This window comes from Lactuca virosa, chromosome 8 (genome assembly GCF_052849685.1).
Source record: "Lactuca virosa cultivar CGN04683 chromosome 8, Lactuca_virosa_CGN04683_v6, whole genome shotgun sequence".
Classification (NCBI taxonomy): Eukaryota; Viridiplantae; Streptophyta; class Magnoliopsida; order Asterales; family Asteraceae; genus Lactuca; species Lactuca virosa.
The window spans coordinates 114,268,968-114,287,368 of NC_136433.1; the positions used below are offsets into that span (position 1 = coordinate 114,268,968).

An 18,401-nucleotide genomic window follows, 5' to 3' on the forward strand; every position below is an offset into this window, starting at 1 on the left:
CGGTAGCAGGAGCAGCGACGGGTCACTTCGGTGGTTCAAGGCGGCGACTGGAAGTGAGGGGTGATAAGGGTGGCGGCTGCAACTTGATTTTAGGGTTAGGGTTTGAGGTTGTTTTGTATTTATTTAGTGTTTCTCTATGGTTTCGGATTGTAACACTCATTCGGTTTGTAATATATTGTTAAATGAAAAGTGAAAATTGGAGTGGATTATGTTGGACATCAACATCATAGCAAATGATGTCATTTGATTGCATATTCTCATTGTTAAAAGTCGGGGTGTTAAAGTTTAAAAAAATCAATAGCAGTTTTTAGTAACAATGGTTTTAGTTTATCTTGTGAATAATGTAAGGTGGCGTTTGGTTCGCAGAATGTTTTTGAAGGAATTGGAATTTGTTAAGGAATTGGAATTTGTCAGGAATTGCAATCCAATTCCATATTCTGTTTGGTTGACGGGAATGAAATTTGAATCCAATTCCATATTATGTTTAGTTGGCAGAAAATGGAATTGAAATAACATAAAATGACAAAAATGCCCTTTTTTTGCTTATTTTTTACTTTGTTTTATAACTTATAAGTAAAAATATATGATATAAAATAAAATTAGTAAATGATGGTGATGGTGATGGTGGCAGTGATGTTGACGGTGGCAATAGTGGTGATGGTGGGTAGTGGTGGAGGTGATGACAGTGGTGGTGGTAGTAATTGTGATGGTGGTGGCCATGAGTAGTGGCGGAGGTGGTGGGTGGTGTAGTAGTGGATGTGGCAATGGTGGTAGTAACAGTGGTGGTGATGAAGGTGGTGGCAAAGGTGTTGGTGGTGGTGGCGGAGGTGATGGCGGTGATGGTGGCAGTGATGGTATGGTCGCGATGGTGAGTGGTGGTGGAGGTGGAAGGTAGTGTGGTGGTATAGGTAGTGATGGTGGTGGTGGTGGGTGGTTGTGGCGGTGGTGGGTGGTGGTACAGGTGGTATGTAGCGGTTGGTGACAGCAGTGATGTGTGGTGGTGGAGGTGGTGATAGCGATGGCAGTGGTGGAGGTGACGGTGCTAGTGGGTGGAGGGTAGTGGTAGCAGAGGTACCGGTGGTGGTGATGGTGATGGTGGGTGGCAGTGGAGGTGGTGGTGGGTGGTGGTGGAGGGGTGGTGATGGTGATGGTAATGGTGGCGACATAGGGGTTTCATATGTAGTGTTAGAAGTTTAATGGGTAATATGGTAACATTCAATATTCTCACTTGAAAGGAATTTTAATTCCTTAAGTTTTTGGATGGAATTTATTTTCCCTCCTTGGAAGGAAAATTTGACTCATTTAGGAACCCAATTCCTTTTGAAAGCTTGAACCAAACAAAGGAAAATGATGGAATTAGATTCCAATTCCTTCTAATTCCAACGGATTCCAGCGAACCAAACGACACGTAAGTGTTTGTTAAAACTAATAATTACTAAATGATAATAAATATATTTATTGTTAAATTTATCAATACATGTTATATTTTTTTTAGATAAGAAATATAAATACATACATAAAAAAAATAAAAGGAATGCACGGTTGTGTGATAGTGTCGACTAACTAATGAATTGAAGGAGATGCAAAAACTATCTAAATTAATCCTGTTATATTAAAACGGACTGCCTATCGTAGCCTTATTCTAAAAAATGTAACAGATTAAATTTCGTACGTATCATCACTTTTTCAAAATGTATTCCGACTTTTCTGAAACATGTCCGATGATACTTGATAAGACACCCAAATTTTGCTTAGGTCATATAACACGAGTTTCACTCAAACTTCACATAGTGACAAATACAACAAACTTTAATCACTTCCAAAAACGTAATGCATGCATTCAATGTTTTTTTGAACCAAATCATGTTTAAACATTTAACAATAAAATTAATTAAATGGACCAATAAGGTAACAGATCAAAGAATGTAAAACCTTATACTATTAGATTTGGTATATATTTTCTGGTAAATTATGATTATTTAAGAAAGCCAAATATCTATGTAGTAAAATTAAAGTTTGAACGATTTTTGACCCATTTCGTCTCTCCTTTCCAACAATTTTTCATTCGCCTCCCTAAAGATAAAACATAATTAAAATCAACATACACTTTACAAGCAAATGATGGAAAATTATATATACCATTCCATTATGCCTAAAATAGCTCTTGAAATTGGCATTTGCAAATATAAAAACCGAGCTAAGATAACATCCTCATACGCACCATTATAGTCATACAATTGCATATAAAACTCTCTAAAACAAGTCACTACTCACCAAAACAGCATGAAACACACAACTCTCTCTTGATGTTTCACAAACTTCTAGCTACTCTCTCATATAAGTCCCGTGGCCAGTTTCGATTCAAATTATTCGCAAGGAAATTTGCAATCTGCACAACCCAAATAATTACTGACCTTGATCCATAATGTAAAAAATAGCAATGCGCTTTCATATATTAATGTGCTATAGCATATCCTACTTTCATTTTTTTTGTAAGTATTACAATTTACAGCATTGTAATATCATTTAATTTCTTCCTATTCTACTTACGCTTTTGATCCATCCACTTAAAATGAGGGGTATAAAAGTCAAAACACCTTTTTTTAAGTGGATGAATTAAAAACGTAAGTGGAGAAAAATAAAGAATACTCCCTCCATCCCAAAAATTGCAATATTTGTATTTTGTGTGAACATTAAAAAAAAATGCAAATTTTATGTTTATGGAAAAGCATACTTTGCAAATTTACGTATTTGCCCATATCATTACAAGATGTCAGTATAACAACATACCTTGATCCTCAAGGCACGAAGTGAGCCATCCGAGTCTCTGACATTGTCTATAGACTGAAGGGAGACCTTAAGAAGGTCTGGAATACAAGCTTGAACATGAGGGGACAAATTTTGGAAAGTATCTGTTGCTGCTGTATCAGATGCCCTAGGATCAAATGGAAGAAATGGAAGCTTGGAAATCTCCCTTAAAGCATCTAGATGTTGTTCTTGCCTTGCCAATTTATGAATAGCCAAAATGTTCTCAAGTTGTCTTAACACAGTTTCTTGCTCTAAAACAAGTTCTCTTTCTTGTAGACTGCATGCACAACGATATAAATGGTAGTAAGTGGATAAATTGGGATTGAGGATTTTTGATTAATTAGAAATTTTGAAATGGGAATTGTTTAAATGATTTCTCACCTGACATTCGGAAAGTATTTAAATGTCTCCAGCAGCTCATTTCCAGAATGAACAAGTCCAGCTGTTCGGCTCTCTCCATCGAGTCTACCACGTGATAAAGAACAAATAGCTTCAGACAGACTTTTGTTTATGGTATCCAGTGCTGCTGAAAACGCCCCAATTCTCTTTTGAATTTCTATAGACTGAAATCGAGATAAATGATTGGCAAAAATAAATAAACTAGTAAAACTTGGTTACTATATCATACAATACGCAACTTGTGAAAAAAAAGAGTATATAAGAGAAGAGAATGAAAGTCTACCTTGTCATTAAGCCCAGCTTCCAGACACCTGCGAGCAGCTTCAAACAAAAACTGGTACCTCTCTTTCCCATCAACCAAAAACCTCCTTAACTCACCTTCTTCTCCCGCCCCTCTTGCCCCAAGCAACAAAAGTATCCCACCATCACGCAACAGCAACTCCATCAACAACTGCTGCATCATCAAACTACGTTGCCTTTGTTGATCCACATTCCCTCTCCCAGACCAAGACATCTTCCCACCACCAACAGCAGCAGCAGCCTGCGCGTAATACTCCAACGCCATCGAAAGATTGTTATGCCGTAGATACAACGAACCATATTGTCTAATTATACTCGCTGACTCAGCAAAACCATCCATCACACCTAACTTATGACCTGTCGTCCCAGTGACATCAGCGAGAACACCGTGGTCTGCTAACACAATTGCTATATGAGTAGCATCGATGTTGTACCCATCGTCTCCGATATCTTTAGACAGATATAAAACAGCTGGAAGCAACTGTATGCTTAGAAGCAAGACATACGGATACACCAACGGGTCTTTCCCGTTTTTTGTGTAGTAAGATGGTTCGAATTTGTTTAAGTAGGCTTGTAGATCGTGTAAGGTGTAAGGTGATAAGCCTTCGTTTGAATTGGTGGGGGAGTCTCGAACAGCACAGAGTTTGAACCAGAGGAAATCTTCTATGGTGTTGAAAAGTGTGGGGTGTTCTCTCAGTAGGCGATCGATTTGTCTGCGGGACCCGGATATGAGCGCGTAGAGAAGTAGTTTTTTTTTGTCAAATGTTCCTCGGCCTGCTCGATCGCCCATACGCAACATTTTTTCACATTCTTCTGCAGCAATGGAAGCGGTTTCCACTGATACCATGCCTCCGTTTGAGATCCATTCTGTAAGCTGTTTTGTTAAAAAAGAATGAGATGAGTAAGGACTTAAGGTGCTGTTTCTTTTTGACTTAATGAATTTAATAGGGACAGAATTTAATCTGGACGGGTATATAGTGGTGTTTCTTTTGACTTGATACAAACCGATGGGCTTAATGGGTTAAGTAAGAGGAGGGTGTCTTTATTCTTTACCTCTTAAGATCTCATTTTTTACGTTCATAACCTAAAACGAAAATCTCTTCTTTCTGCATTTCTTTTAAAATTATTATCTATCTTGTTATTGAAAAATAATTAATGAAAACAAGCTCTATGGATTTAAAATTATTGTTGACAACATTATGTAGTATGAAATAAAGATGAAAAACGAAAGGAAAAAACAGTTATTCATCTACTGTAATAATATCAGAAAGATTCCAACTACACATTTGATCTCATTCATATCAAAATGATAAATTCGATCGAAAATAACATGTAACACAAGTAAATTTCTATTATTCATATTTGGTTGTAAGCTCTCTAAATACGATTATTAGAACACTAATCCTTTGAATTTGAGCATATTCCATTGTGGATGATTTTGGTTATTTTTCACTAAACTGAAAACTATTAATGTGAATGTAAAACTTAATGTGAACATTTTTTACTAACTTTTTATCATAGTTATATACAACTTCCACTTATATCTATCAAATATTCAGTCAGTTATCATTCAGAATCACTTCTAGATAGAAGGGTAAAATGGTCATTTTCCATATTCAGGACAGCAAAGTTCATTTTCATTCAAAACAAAGATACACCATGAGATCAATACCTGTGATGCAAAATGGTGAGAAACACGGGAGCTTGAAGCAACCTTTTGTGCATCATCGTAGTACCCAGTTCTCAAGCAGAAATAGATCTGTTTAAGAAAGAATAGAACTAAGTTGTAGTTACATTTACAAAAAAAAAAAAAAAAAAAAAAAAAATTTAAGTAAAGGATGATACACATGACTGGAATAGAAATCAAGAGTTGAATACCTGCTGCCATGTGGTATCAACAGGAGGCTGTCTACGAGCATCGCCTGCATCAAAATCAAGAACCCCGTAGTCTCTCAACCGGATCTGGAAGAAGAAAGAAATAAGTTTGTAAGGTGCAAACATGAGAGGGTAATATGGTAATTTAAAGTAAGAAGTGATCACAAACCCTAAGAAAAGCATGGATCTTTGGCAAATTTCCAACCACTCCACCAAGAGCAGCCTACAGTAAGATAAACAGAAAACCATAAGATCACACTTTGTGATAAAAACATAACTGCATAGTGGATGACAGCAAGAAAACAAACATAAATAGTATCTTTTATTACCTGTGCTGGATGACTGTGTATCATTTCCATGATATATTTATCATGCCCCCACTCCAGGTGGCGCCTTGCACCAATTATTAGTGACATTTTCTTTGAAAGATTTCTTTGGACACTTGAATTCTCACCAGTCAAAGTCTGTGAATTATATAAGATGATGATTGCATTACATTCTCTGTAAAAAAGATTATTGCAATTACAACTCATATGAACAAGATTACATAGTAGGCATGTGTACCTGAATTAGATGCCAGATCTTGTTCATGGTAACTGATTTACCACCAGAAGAATCCAGGCCAAGATTGTCATATGCATTCTTAAAAGCAGTAGCTGGCTGACAAATGGAACAAAATACACATATTAATAAATAAATCAAGTAATAAAAGTATGATAAGTTGTGTTGATGGACTTACTTTATATTCTAAACTACGCTGTCTTGCATCATTGAGATTTCTCACAACCTCAGCATATGCAGCAGCCTTTTTATCAGCTATTGCCAAAACCTCCATGTTAGAAGGACCAGATGAAATGTGAGGACTAGAAGTTAGAGATAATATTGGCCCTGATCGGTTAGCCCCAATGCTTGAATCAGTTACATTGGTCCTTGGTAAACTGGAGATGCGGCTCAGGCTGTGAAGAAAGTCCCTTTTTTCCTTTTGCCAGTCATCCTGACAGATAGAAAAAGAAGCCATTTAGTATTAAACAAGGGGTAAAAGGGTAATTTACTAGATATCAAAATACAGAAGTGAAGTGTAACTTTGACTTTGTGTAGCAACTAACCTCTAACACTGTCATCATGTAGTCACTAAAGTTTCTGAGATTATCTTTCTGAGCTTCCTGAACAGCAGAAACCATTGCCATTTCACGAACCTGAGATTATGAAAATGTAACATAAAGATCATGAATATATATATATAACCACGTGAGCCAAAAAAAAAAAGGTTACTGAATACTGATAGCATAACAACATTCACATAGAACATTCTGACATAATAATTTATACATAACTAACAATCATGAAAGAAAAAATCAGCATGAAAAAACTCTAAGACAGTAGCACAACATAATCATGTTGAGAAAACTTTAACATACAAATGCACACATGAGAAAATAAAGGCATGGATTATTTTATTCTCTGTTGACTATTGCCCTCTTGCAAAACAGTTAAAAGAAGACACAAGTGCACAAACAGATACTCATATGCAACAACAAATAATCAGCATAGACACTCATGCAACAGCTAATATTCCTCATAACGTTATACAAAAAAGGACCAAGATTGTATAGGTCAATTCTTTAAGAAAAAATATGTAATTCAATAGCAATAAGTTGCAGTAAGTACCTGCTGCAAGTATTCCTCAACGCTTGTAGCCTCGGCAGGGAAAACATCCTCAAAAGTTGTCTACAAAGAAAGTAACAAGATCTAACTCAGGAAAAATAAGTGATTGATATGAATATCACAACCAGATGGAGATCTCAAAATCTCAAAAGTCACAATCAAGCATTTAAAAACTAAAGAATATAGAAAATCTAATACAATGCTCAGACTGGAAAATCCGAAATGAATGTGGGAAAGTGTAATTTGAACTAAATGTTAATTTTAAGCAAGAAACAAAATTCACCACCCTTGAGGTCTAGAACATTTTTAACTTGATATCATTCATCATGAACACAGTGGAGAGACAATGCTGAAATAGAGCAGTAGTGACTACTGAACTACATCATAAGACATTTAGACATGTCTACTTTCTAAGATAAGATTCATTGCTTATCATGTACAAGGGGCCACCACAATGCTTCTTAGTGTTACAACATCGATTAAAGGAAGATCTTATGCACAACATTCCACATGCACTTATTGCAGAGTGACTGTTATTGTGTACTTACTTACCTTGTGAAACACACTAAGCATATGATTGTATCATACATGATCAATCAGACTAATTTAGCCTGACATGAATCAAAGAAATAGCCGATACCTTCAATTCAAATGACTTAAGATCCCGTGCCAGTTGCTCAGCATTTATCCCCTCACGTGCAAGTAGCCTGCACAATATTTAACAAGCTACATATTTTAGGCACTGCTTATAAGATGCTTGTATTCTGAACATCATGTAGCAATAGTAAACTTCAGTGCACTAATAAGAACAGACAAATCCAGGATCAGCCTAGAAATCAGGACCAATAAACATAAGATCGATATTATAGCTTCAGAGTTTTCTATTGCATAGAGAAGATGCATATAAATTATGATTTTTCAAATCTAAATGACACAAACAATTGAATAGCATGGAGAAATCACAGATAAATTACGATCTTTCAAATCTAAAACAGCTACGGATGCACTCTTGTCTGAGTTTGGGTGAAACTTGTATTCCTTTTCGAGTTAGTCTTTCTATTCAAATTATCCTCGTTAAAAACACTCTAATCTACGTCCACGGATATAGAAATTAAAACCCATAGTAACAAAGTATGTAGCAGTATAAATATAGAAAAATGTACACACGAATTTAACGCAATCACCAGAATCTACCTTGTAGCTGCAATCGATTGAGAGGGAGCCTCGGTTCTGAGCGTTTTCGACTTGAGCTTCTTTGACAATGCTTCTAATTGATCCAAATTTCTCTGCAGATACAAAAACAAAAATAGGCACGCAGAGGGAAAAAAAATATGCACTGTAAGAAATGAGAAATAACTTGCGCCACAAAAATCGAACCTGGAGAGGAGGAAACTGAGCAGAAGGAGCAGCTTGCTCGACGAGCTTCGAAGATGAATGTAGAAGATCCGTCCAGCTACTCATATCTGCGTCGCTCGTCATTGTTGGAAGGTTGATGTTGTGAGGAAGAAAAAGCTTGTATGAAGCGATGCGCCGAAGGGAGGAAGCCAAAATTTTCTTTTGGGGTTTTGGAGCTCAAAACGCAAGAGCCCTAACGAAAAAAATAATAATAATAAAGCCGCAGAAAAGCGTTATTTCAAGTATTATTATTCAAAAAGGATTAAAACCATATGCTAACGCCATAAAAGCCCTTTAAGTTTTTATAAAATGTTCTGTTTTACCTATGGAGTTTTTGGGTTCATCAAAGTTTGAGTTTTTGCATTTTTATCCTTTTTTACCAAGTTACTTAGTTACTCATCAGATGTATGTCTATACATAGGTGAACACTCAACACTCAACACTGATAGGTAGAAGTGAGCACGGTGTGGTTTTTAGACCAAACCGAACCGCAAACCGTAAGTTCCGGTTATTTATATTTAAAAACCCAAATTTACAGTTTATATTCGGTGCATTTTGCAGATATTTTGGTGTGGTTTCGGTTTTTAACAAAAAAATGATCAGGTGAGGTTTTTAATAAAAAAATAAAATAAAACAAAAAATTTTGTTCACTTTCATTTAAAATATGAAAGTTAAGCAGAATTTTGTTGCAAACAGCCAAACAATACTACTCGGTACTCAAAATTCACATACACAAAGTCATAAACAATCGAGCAATAGTAAAAAACTTAAACACTCTGTATACATACTTGATAATTAACAAGAATGAAATGATTTTCAAGATTATGCTCCCCTCCAACTGCCTCTGTAAGACTCGGTACAAAATCAAACTACTAAAACAGACTATGTAATGCAAAATTAAACTACACAAACAACCGAATTTTTGTTGGGAAAGTGCATGAAAAGAAATCAGCATAACATGTGTATACATTGGAAAAGAACGAAAGAGGAATTATATCGAAAACAGTAGAAGAATGGTCAGTGATTGCAGTGGTATACCTTGAGACGAAATCGGAGCATGGAGGTCGTTGGAGTTAAATGTAGGTCGACGGTGCTTCTGGGAGGAGAGGAACGACGGTAGACGTCGGACGGAGGCTATGGCACGCAGCCACAAAGATCAAGTGAAATAAAGGATTTTGATTTTTGCGTTGTGTCTCTAATCCTATGTATCCTGCTTATGTGAAAAGGGTTTTTGAAAAAATTACATTTTTATTAAATAAATGTTATATAAAGTATAAATTCAATTTAGACTTATATAATAAATAAATATTATGGTTATTTTGTTTTTTTGGTGCGATTATACTGATTAAAATTGAACAGCCTATAATTTGTTTTTTTTTAAATTTAAAATTGCATCATTGGTTTTATGTTCGCTTTTTGCTCACCCTTACTTATTTGCCCATTCGGTTGACATGGCACTGACTCAGGTCCGTCCCAGAAGATTAGCGCTAGGGGCGAACGTCTAGAACCCATCTTTTAAAAAACCCAAATTTTTTATGGATTATATATATATATATATATATATATATATATATATATATATATATATAATTTCTTTCAATTATGAGTTGTTATAAAACCTTATGAAATTTGTGTATTTTAAGAGTTTTTTTCCCTATCGTCTCGGGTCCACAATATGTTTGGAACGACCTTGCGCTACTAGGCACTGAGATCTTTTGCTTAATTAAAAACGTCTGACTAGGGAGAATAACAAAGGCAGCGGAATTCGAAAACTAGACCTCCAACACCCAATCCACCCAACTTATTATTAGGCTAAACTTCTTTTATGTAAATAATTCAGTTTTTTAAAAAATATTTCATAATATCTATATTACTATTGTTATTATTACTTTGATTATTATTATTATTATTATTATTATTATTATTATTATTATTAGCATAATAAAGTATTTGGATTTATTGTATTTGGGATTTTATTTAGCCTTTTAGCTAGTATACCCTTAAATAGTTTTTTCTATTTATTGGTATTTCTTTTTATTTGTAATCAACTTTTCCCTTCAATAGTTCAATTATAAACTACAGTCGTATTCCCTTTTTTGTTTTCAGTTTACAAAAAGATAAGCATGTATGTGGCAATTGTTTGGATTTGTTCTTCCTGTACTTTAAGAACTACTTTGCTGCTAAGGATCCGACTGATTTCGTTTGCTTTTTTTAATCATTGAGATGGACCAGACGTTTCTTGTCAGTCGTCCCCTTTATAGTTCAAGCAAATAATATGTACAAATCACTTCTTTTTTAAATGAGTATTTTACTCATTTATTATTTATAGTTAAAGCAAATAATATGTTAAATATTTAGAGCAAACAACGTGAAAGTCTATTGTATGATAACTAATGCCTATTAATACCTTTTAAAGCTTTTAAACAATGACATTAACTAGTACATGGCCAGTTATCTTTTTAGCTATTTAATCATGATATACGGAAAAATGTTTTATTATGTCATTTTCGTGGGATCTTAGGATTTCAATCCTTGTAACGCTCAGATTTTCATACTAGGTGCACCCATAAAAAATATTTTGTAACATTCGGAAAATTCTTGAAAATTTTAAACTTTTTAAATAACCACAAAACCATCATTTATTACAATTTGTTTTTAAAATAAGTTTCACATCAGAGTTTTTCCATAAATCATAACACAAAACACGAGGAGGTGCACAATCAAGCCTTCACCTTCCCACGATCATCTGAGGTACCTGAAACATAATTCAAAATTGTAAGCCCAAATTTTAATGAGTCTTCCCCAAAATACCACCACAATACATAATCATAACTATCACACAACAGCATGCATACAGAACCTTCAGCATGTCTGGACCGCCACACCGGGCCTTCAGCCTGTCTGAACCGTTCTTCGGGCCTTCAGACTGACTGGTCCACCTCGCGGGCCTTCGGTCTATCTGGGCCGCCATGGGTCTGTTGGCCTTCAGCACAAAGCAGGACCGCCTCAACCCAACCACACACATGTCGACATATACATAACTCATAAACATATAATCAGTCAACAGACAAGCACAGATCATACAGATCAATAAGCATAGCGTCATCCTATCTACCAGGATTCAGATCTAACAGGTCACTACAATACTCAATCACACGGTAATCAGGATAACAATCCAAAGGGTCGGCCTTGGTGCCTTCGACCCGTAAGTACAGTGAAGAAAACTCACCTCACAAGTAGTGCAGAACTGATAAGATCTGACTCCGAATCTCAGCTCCCGACTCAAATCCTACAACCATCATGACCAATCCCATCAAAATCCCAAAATACCCATAATTCCCTCAAAAGTCCAACTTGGTCAACCATGGTCAAAGTCAAAGTCAATGGTCAAGGTCAACTGTCCATGTTGACCCAACTCGTCGAGTGCACCTCTGAACTCGTCAAGTTTCCACAGTACTCAGAAAGATCGGGAAAACCCTAGCCAACTCGTCGAGTTGGTTGGACAACTCGCCGAGTTTTCCCCAGCTCAACACATACATCTGATTCTTTGATTTCAGGGACTCTAATGCTCAAATCTAAACTCTGAATGTGTCTAAAAGGATAAAGGCTTAACCATTAAGTACAAAATCCTTGAGATCTGGAACCCAACTTTTCCAAAAGAGATTCTAGCCTAAAAAACGTCCCAAAGGTTTGTGCTTTATAGACATGCATGTCCAATGCATGTCTTGAACCCAAAATGGGTCTAAAAGGGAAAATATGACCTAAACTCCATGCATGGCATCAAAGCTTGTCTAAAGACCAGATCTAACCTACTATAAGGTCACCTTGACCTAGAGATTCATAAAGTTGCAACCTTTATGAAGTCCATCCATTGCAACATCCAAGAATAAGGAGAAAAAGGGACAAAACTCAAGATCTAGCTACATAGATAGATAAAAACCGGATCTTGAACACTTACAAAGGTCCAAAAGAGTGACAAACTGAAGATGAGAGTTTAGCTTGCAAGATCCTTGCTTCCTTCTTCCAACTTCTTCTCCTTTTGCCCAAAAAGTGATATGTTTTATACAAACAATCCTATGTGTGCATGCAACCCTAATTGGATCTATGTTTTCACTATTAGACATACAACTTTATGAACACAAAAAGAAACCTGGAATGCTCCTCTAATTTTCGAAATCCACATAGGAGAATAGAATACATACCTTTTGTTGTTATATAGCAATAACAACTAGTTCCTTGAATTTCCTTAGCTCTTGTAAGCAAGTACCACAAGTGTAGTACCTCTAATGGCTCACAAACACACTAGGTGAAAGGATGAATATGGGAGAGGGGAGAGAAGGGTATCTTGCCCTAAAATTCGTCCCTTTTAGGGTTTCCCAAGGGTTGGACGAATTCTAGTGCCTTAGGGTGCTATTTATACTGGAGGCTAGCTAGGGTTTCAAGGTGGAAACCCTAATCCCTTAGCTTAGGGCCTAAGCAAGTCCATGGACTCCTTTCCTTAAGCCCTTGGACGAAAACTCTTAGATCCTTCTAGGATTTTCGTTCAAGCCTTAATAAAGGTGATCCAATAGCCCAAAGTCTCAACTATCAAATAATTACAAAACAGCCCTTGTACTTTTAATTAATTCCTTTAATCCCAAAATTAATTCCTAATTAATTTCTGATTAAATACTAATTAATAATATGATTCCAAATTAATATATTATTCATATAATATAATAAATAAATCATATTTATGCCCTAATCAACCTCTCTCCTCAACTGTCATCCTGTCTAGTCACCCGTGTGAAGGCAACCCAAAAGGACCATGCTCACAATCGGGTCAAGTACATACCAAAATAGTTATGGACTTAGACACTAATCCAACAAAAAGAACCACACTAAAACACAAAATGAGAGGGAAGGGTGATTAGGGTTTACTAGGGCCGCAAAAAGGGTTTGGAGGCTGATAAAGGATCAACCCTAGGGACTTAAGGGAATTAAATAGGGTGCAAAACCCTAAAATTTAGGGTTTCATAATCAGCCGCCAACTCGTCTAGTTTTTCTCTACAACTCATCGAGTTGGTCCAAAAAGAGGCGCGACCCAAAAGCCTTTCAACACGTCGAGTTGAGGCCATCAACTCGTCGAGTTCGAAGGGAAACTTGTCTTTTGAATAATAAATCTCATACATGGAAATCGGGATGTTACAACTCTCCCCCACTTGGACTATGCTTCGTCCTCAAAGCCTGCTGTGGAGAACAAATTCAGATAATGCTCCTGCATCTCAGCCTCCAACTCCCAAGTCCACTCAGAGCCCCTCCGGTGCTACCATCGTACCTTAACCAAAGGTATTTTCTTGTTACGCAAAATCTTCACCTTCCTCTCCAGAATAGTTACCGACCTCTCGACATAGTTCAGGCGCTCATCAACCTGAATATCATCCAATGATACCACTGCATCCTCGTCCAATACATACTTCTGCAACTGTGAAACGCGGAAAGTGCTATGAATCTGACCGAGCTCCTCCGGAAGATCCAATCTATAAGCAACCTTGCCAACCTTGGCAATAACCCGGAACGACCCAATAAACTGGGGACCTAACTTCCCCCTCTTCCTGAATCGAATCACAGCTTTCCAAGGTGAGACCTTCAGCAACACCATGTCACCGACCTGAAACTCCAACTCAGATCGGCTCCGGTCGGCATAACTCTTCTGCTGACTCTAAGCAGACTGTAATTTATGTTTGATCTTGTCACACCCCCAAACCAGACGGCGGAAACGTTCGGGGGCTTGGTGTGACTTTCAACATTGTAGTATCATCACATAGTATATAATTGAAACATAACATTATCATCATCACACATGTAATATAACAACATACATTGTTTACATCGAATATTGCGTTTTAAATATTACATGCTCAAAATTTAGTTAATGTATGATGAAACAAAATATCCATGGATTCTTTCAGCCCAACCTACTCAACGGTTTCCTGAGAATACAAGTTAATTTAAAAAGGTCAACATAAAAATGTTGGTGAGTTCATAAGCATGTTTGAGAAAATGATTTGTATAACTTTGTAATCACAAGAAAATCCTATATTTTCTTAAAATAGTTTAGTATGTTTGTGTCCGATCTTGTATTAATGCATGTGTGTTACTGTTTACTAGAATGCCAAAAGAGAATGAAGAGAATGTAAAGAGAATGTAAGAGAATGCCCCCAGACAACCCGATGTTGTATGTAAAAGAGAATGTTGGTATATCAACCCCCGAGGTTGAGTACCGGCGCGAGTATGTTCCCGAGTAATCCAAAGAGTAAAGAGAATGGTCTCCCGTAAATTTCATAATGTTAATTACTCTAAGTGAGTCATTATAACCATACTAAATAATGACAATTTTGTATGTCTTGGCGTTTTATGGACGTGGTTGTGCATTCTGGCGTAACGTAATAGGAAGACTTGTGATTTGGTGAGAGTTCTTGATGAGGGTTGATCCATTATAACCTCTCTTGTGCGTCTACGTACCCGTCTTACCAATACTGATTAGCTTAAGACTGAAAATCTTAGTTAGATAGCATCTATTGCCGACGGAATAGTATAAGGTTTTTGTCACCCTAGACTAGTTTAGTCTAGCTGTAGCGAACAGCTCAGGTGTGGGGTGTCATCCCCGTATAGATCTATACACAAACCTCCGCTCTCCCTCCAAGAGACTATGGTTATAACTACAGGCTACGATCGTACACTCAATAGGTGTCAACCGACACGTCTCACTAGATCCTTAGTCGAATTTACGCCAAGAGAAATATATAAAACACATTCCAGGCCCAAATGAACATGTAAGTGAACGACTAAGGCCCACTAAACATGTAAACCATTTCTAGGCTCATAAGGAATTAGATTATATAACATGGGCCCAAAATATATGTAAAATGACAACTAATGCCCATTTCACATGTAAGGTATTTACAGGCCCAAATAGCACGCAAAGAGTATCCAAGGTCCGTCGAGCATGTAAATGGGTCAACGAGGCCCAATAAACATGTAAAGAGTATTCGGGACCTATCAAGCATTTAGATGGGCCACTAAGGCCCAATAACATGAGAAAAGCAAAATTGGACCATTTGTTATATTATTGCCTGTTTTAATTCAATTATTTACCAAAATGGCATAAAAGACCCACTTTTTGTAATAATAACATTTTTAACTCACTTTTGTCAAAATATCATTTTTTGCTTGATTTTTATAAAAATGTGCATTTTCGGCCATTATAGATAATTTCATCTTTTTGGCCCAAATTTAAATAATTTCACATCTTTAGTCCTTCTTATCAAAATTTTACATTTTTGGGACAACTTTGTTGAAAATGACATTTAAGCCCACAAAGTCCAAAAAGTTAAAATTTTGGCCCAAAGCCGTGAGAAGCCCAAATAAGGCCCATTTTGTGAAAATTGACATATTTAGCCCATTAGAACCATGAAGGCCCATATAGAATCCCATTTGTGAAAATTTGCACTTTTGGCCCCTGTAAGACCATGAATATCATAAAGATCCATTTTGATTTAAAAATGACTCTTTTGGTCCTCTCAAAACCTTGAGTTACATAAGAACCTCACTTTTTGGTTATTTTATCAAAAATGACCCTTTACACGATTTTGGTTAGTTTTCACACATTTTTAGCATTTTTAATCCTTTCCACCACATAGTATGTCACATAAGATGGTTTAGTTTACAAACATCACCAAATATAGTAGAAATTTCGAGTTTGGTAAAGATTTAGCATGTTTTTATAACATAAACACAACATATAACATCAAAACACACATATACATGCATAAACACATAGATCTACACAAAAAAACTTGTATTCTCCCCCAAAACATAGTGAAAACCGAAAGTAGGGGGTATAAACTCACTTTGGGTTGTTGTTCTCGGTTTGATGAAGAGTTTGAAGAAGATTTCGGCCCTAGATGTTTCCTTGAGAGGGGATCTTCGAATTCTAAGGAGTTTTAAGAGCATGATCATGAAATTAGGGTGGTTTAAGGAGAGATTTTTAGTATAAACTTGAAGTTAAACCATCGAGTTAAACAATAACTTACCAAGTTGGGATCTTTGGTGTGGAACTCTTGAACACCCACACACACACACTCACGATTTTTGGAAGGGAAGTATGAGAGGATTTCCTTGAGTTTGAGAGGAAAATATGAGAGAATGTTGTGTTTAAAATAAAAAATAGATGAGGTATAATGAGGGGGGTTTCGGCTGATGGGAGGGGGGAGAGAGAAGAGAGAGGCTAGTTTCTTGAAACATGTTGGATAACAATGCATGTCTTGGATATATGGGATGTAAATGCATGGATATCCTCCATGTAATATGGAGGTGGCAAACATTTATCATTTGCAATTCTTTTTTTTTATCATGGCCGAGAGTTTAGGAGAGGAAGGAAGAAATTAGATGTTGGGCTTGAACTTAATTTCCAATCGAGTTTGTATAGTCCAACTAGAAGTTTTTCGGCCTATTGGGCCCTTCTTGAGGGTTCACGGCCCAAAGGTGGTGAAAGGGTGGGGTTTACAGCCCAATTATCATGAGAAGATGGGTTCACGGCCCATCATGGTTCATTAGAATAGTTCACGACCCATAAAGGTCCATAAGAATAAGTGAGTTATTTTTAGGCCCAACATGGCCCAATTGCTATGGTTTGATGAATATGGGCCCAACTAGAGCCCAATTGGGTTTCATTGGTCCAAAATCATCAAATAGAATGTCTACTGGCCCATTAGGCCCAATAAGAGGATTCTAGTTCGTAATAAACTTGGACCGGAATTTTTAGAGTTTCCAACCTATAGTTAAGTATATAAGATGTATTGTATTAGGTTTTGAACTTCACTCAGGAGTTTTGATTCAAATGAATAATTTTGATTGAGCATAAAGTATGATATCCACTTAAATTACAAGTCTTACAATAGTTGGTGTTTTCATGATGATAGAATTTCCTAGCTAAAAATGCTAGTTGTGACAGATCTGCTGGATCATCTATGTAGTCTGAAGGACCACCTCGGTCCGCCCCATGACCCTGTGACCAGCCTCCCCCCAATAGACTGGGTACGACATCTCCGCTCATACAATAGCTCAAAAGGCAGAGCACCAATGCTAGAATGGAAACTGTTATTGTAGGAGAACTCTACAAGAGGTAGGTAGGAGTCCCATCTCCCACCAAAATCAATAACGCATGCTCACAACATATCCTCGAGAGTCTGAATGGTCCGCTCACTCTGGCCGTCGCTCTGCGGATGATAAGTTGTGCTGAAATGCAGCCTCGTGCCCATTTCCTCATGAAACTTCTACCAAAATCGGGAGGTGAACCGAACATCACAGTCTGAAACAATAGAGAATGGAACCCCATAGAGAGCAACGATCTCGTGAATATACATATCGGCCAACTTATCGGCAGACGAGCTCTCCCGAATTGCCAGAAAGTGGGAACTCTTGGTCAATCGATCCACGATGAAGTTCATCGATATTTGATCCCATCTCCACATGGGAACCTCCAGAGGCTGCAGCTTGCCATGCGGCCTCTGATGCTCGGCCTTGACTGTGACATCCCCATTTTCACGGCCAGAAAAGACCGATTTTGTTTATTGTTGTTTGAAAATCAGAGTAACATTTTAAATAAAAGTGTTGCGGAATTTGTCCCAAAACAAAATATGATAAAGATTTATCAAAAGCATTTCCAAATAAATGTATTTCATTAAAAGACTCGGGATGTCATGTTCGATACAGATCAAAAGCATAAACAGTACAACATAAGCCTTACTACATTATTTCGTATCTACAGGCCTATATCCGTAATCCCTCATCCAAAACATCACATCTATGCTCGACCGCCACTACCTGTAATACATGAAACTGAGTGGGTTGGTGAGCACATAAGGTTTTCAACCCACAATAAATAAGTTATTTAATTTCATCAACCAACAATAACC

The 18,401-nt window shown here is 36.8% G+C and overlaps 1 protein-coding gene across 1 annotated transcript; it reads right to left on the minus strand.

The window, feature by feature from the left end:
* Window positions 1-2,107: 2,107 nt before the first annotated feature.
* On the minus strand, window positions 2,108-8,647 carry LOC145131570 (nuclear pore complex protein NUP93A-like). The gene is made up of 15 exons (XM_079066244.1): window positions 8,425-8,647; window positions 8,242-8,333; window positions 7,688-7,754; window positions 7,051-7,110; window positions 6,489-6,578; window positions 6,122-6,376; window positions 5,947-6,042; window positions 5,712-5,846; window positions 5,552-5,605; window positions 5,386-5,469; window positions 5,180-5,266; window positions 3,491-4,381; window positions 3,190-3,371; window positions 2,791-3,085; window positions 2,108-2,389 (listed from the first exon to the last, which is right to left on the minus strand). Exons 1-15 carry the CDS (start codon window positions 8,524-8,526, stop codon window positions 2,312-2,314), a joined length of 2,568 nt encoding a protein of 855 aa, XP_078922370.1. The 5' UTR covers window positions 8,527-8,647; the 3' UTR covers window positions 2,108-2,311.
* Window positions 8,648-18,401: the final 9,754 nt, after the last annotated feature.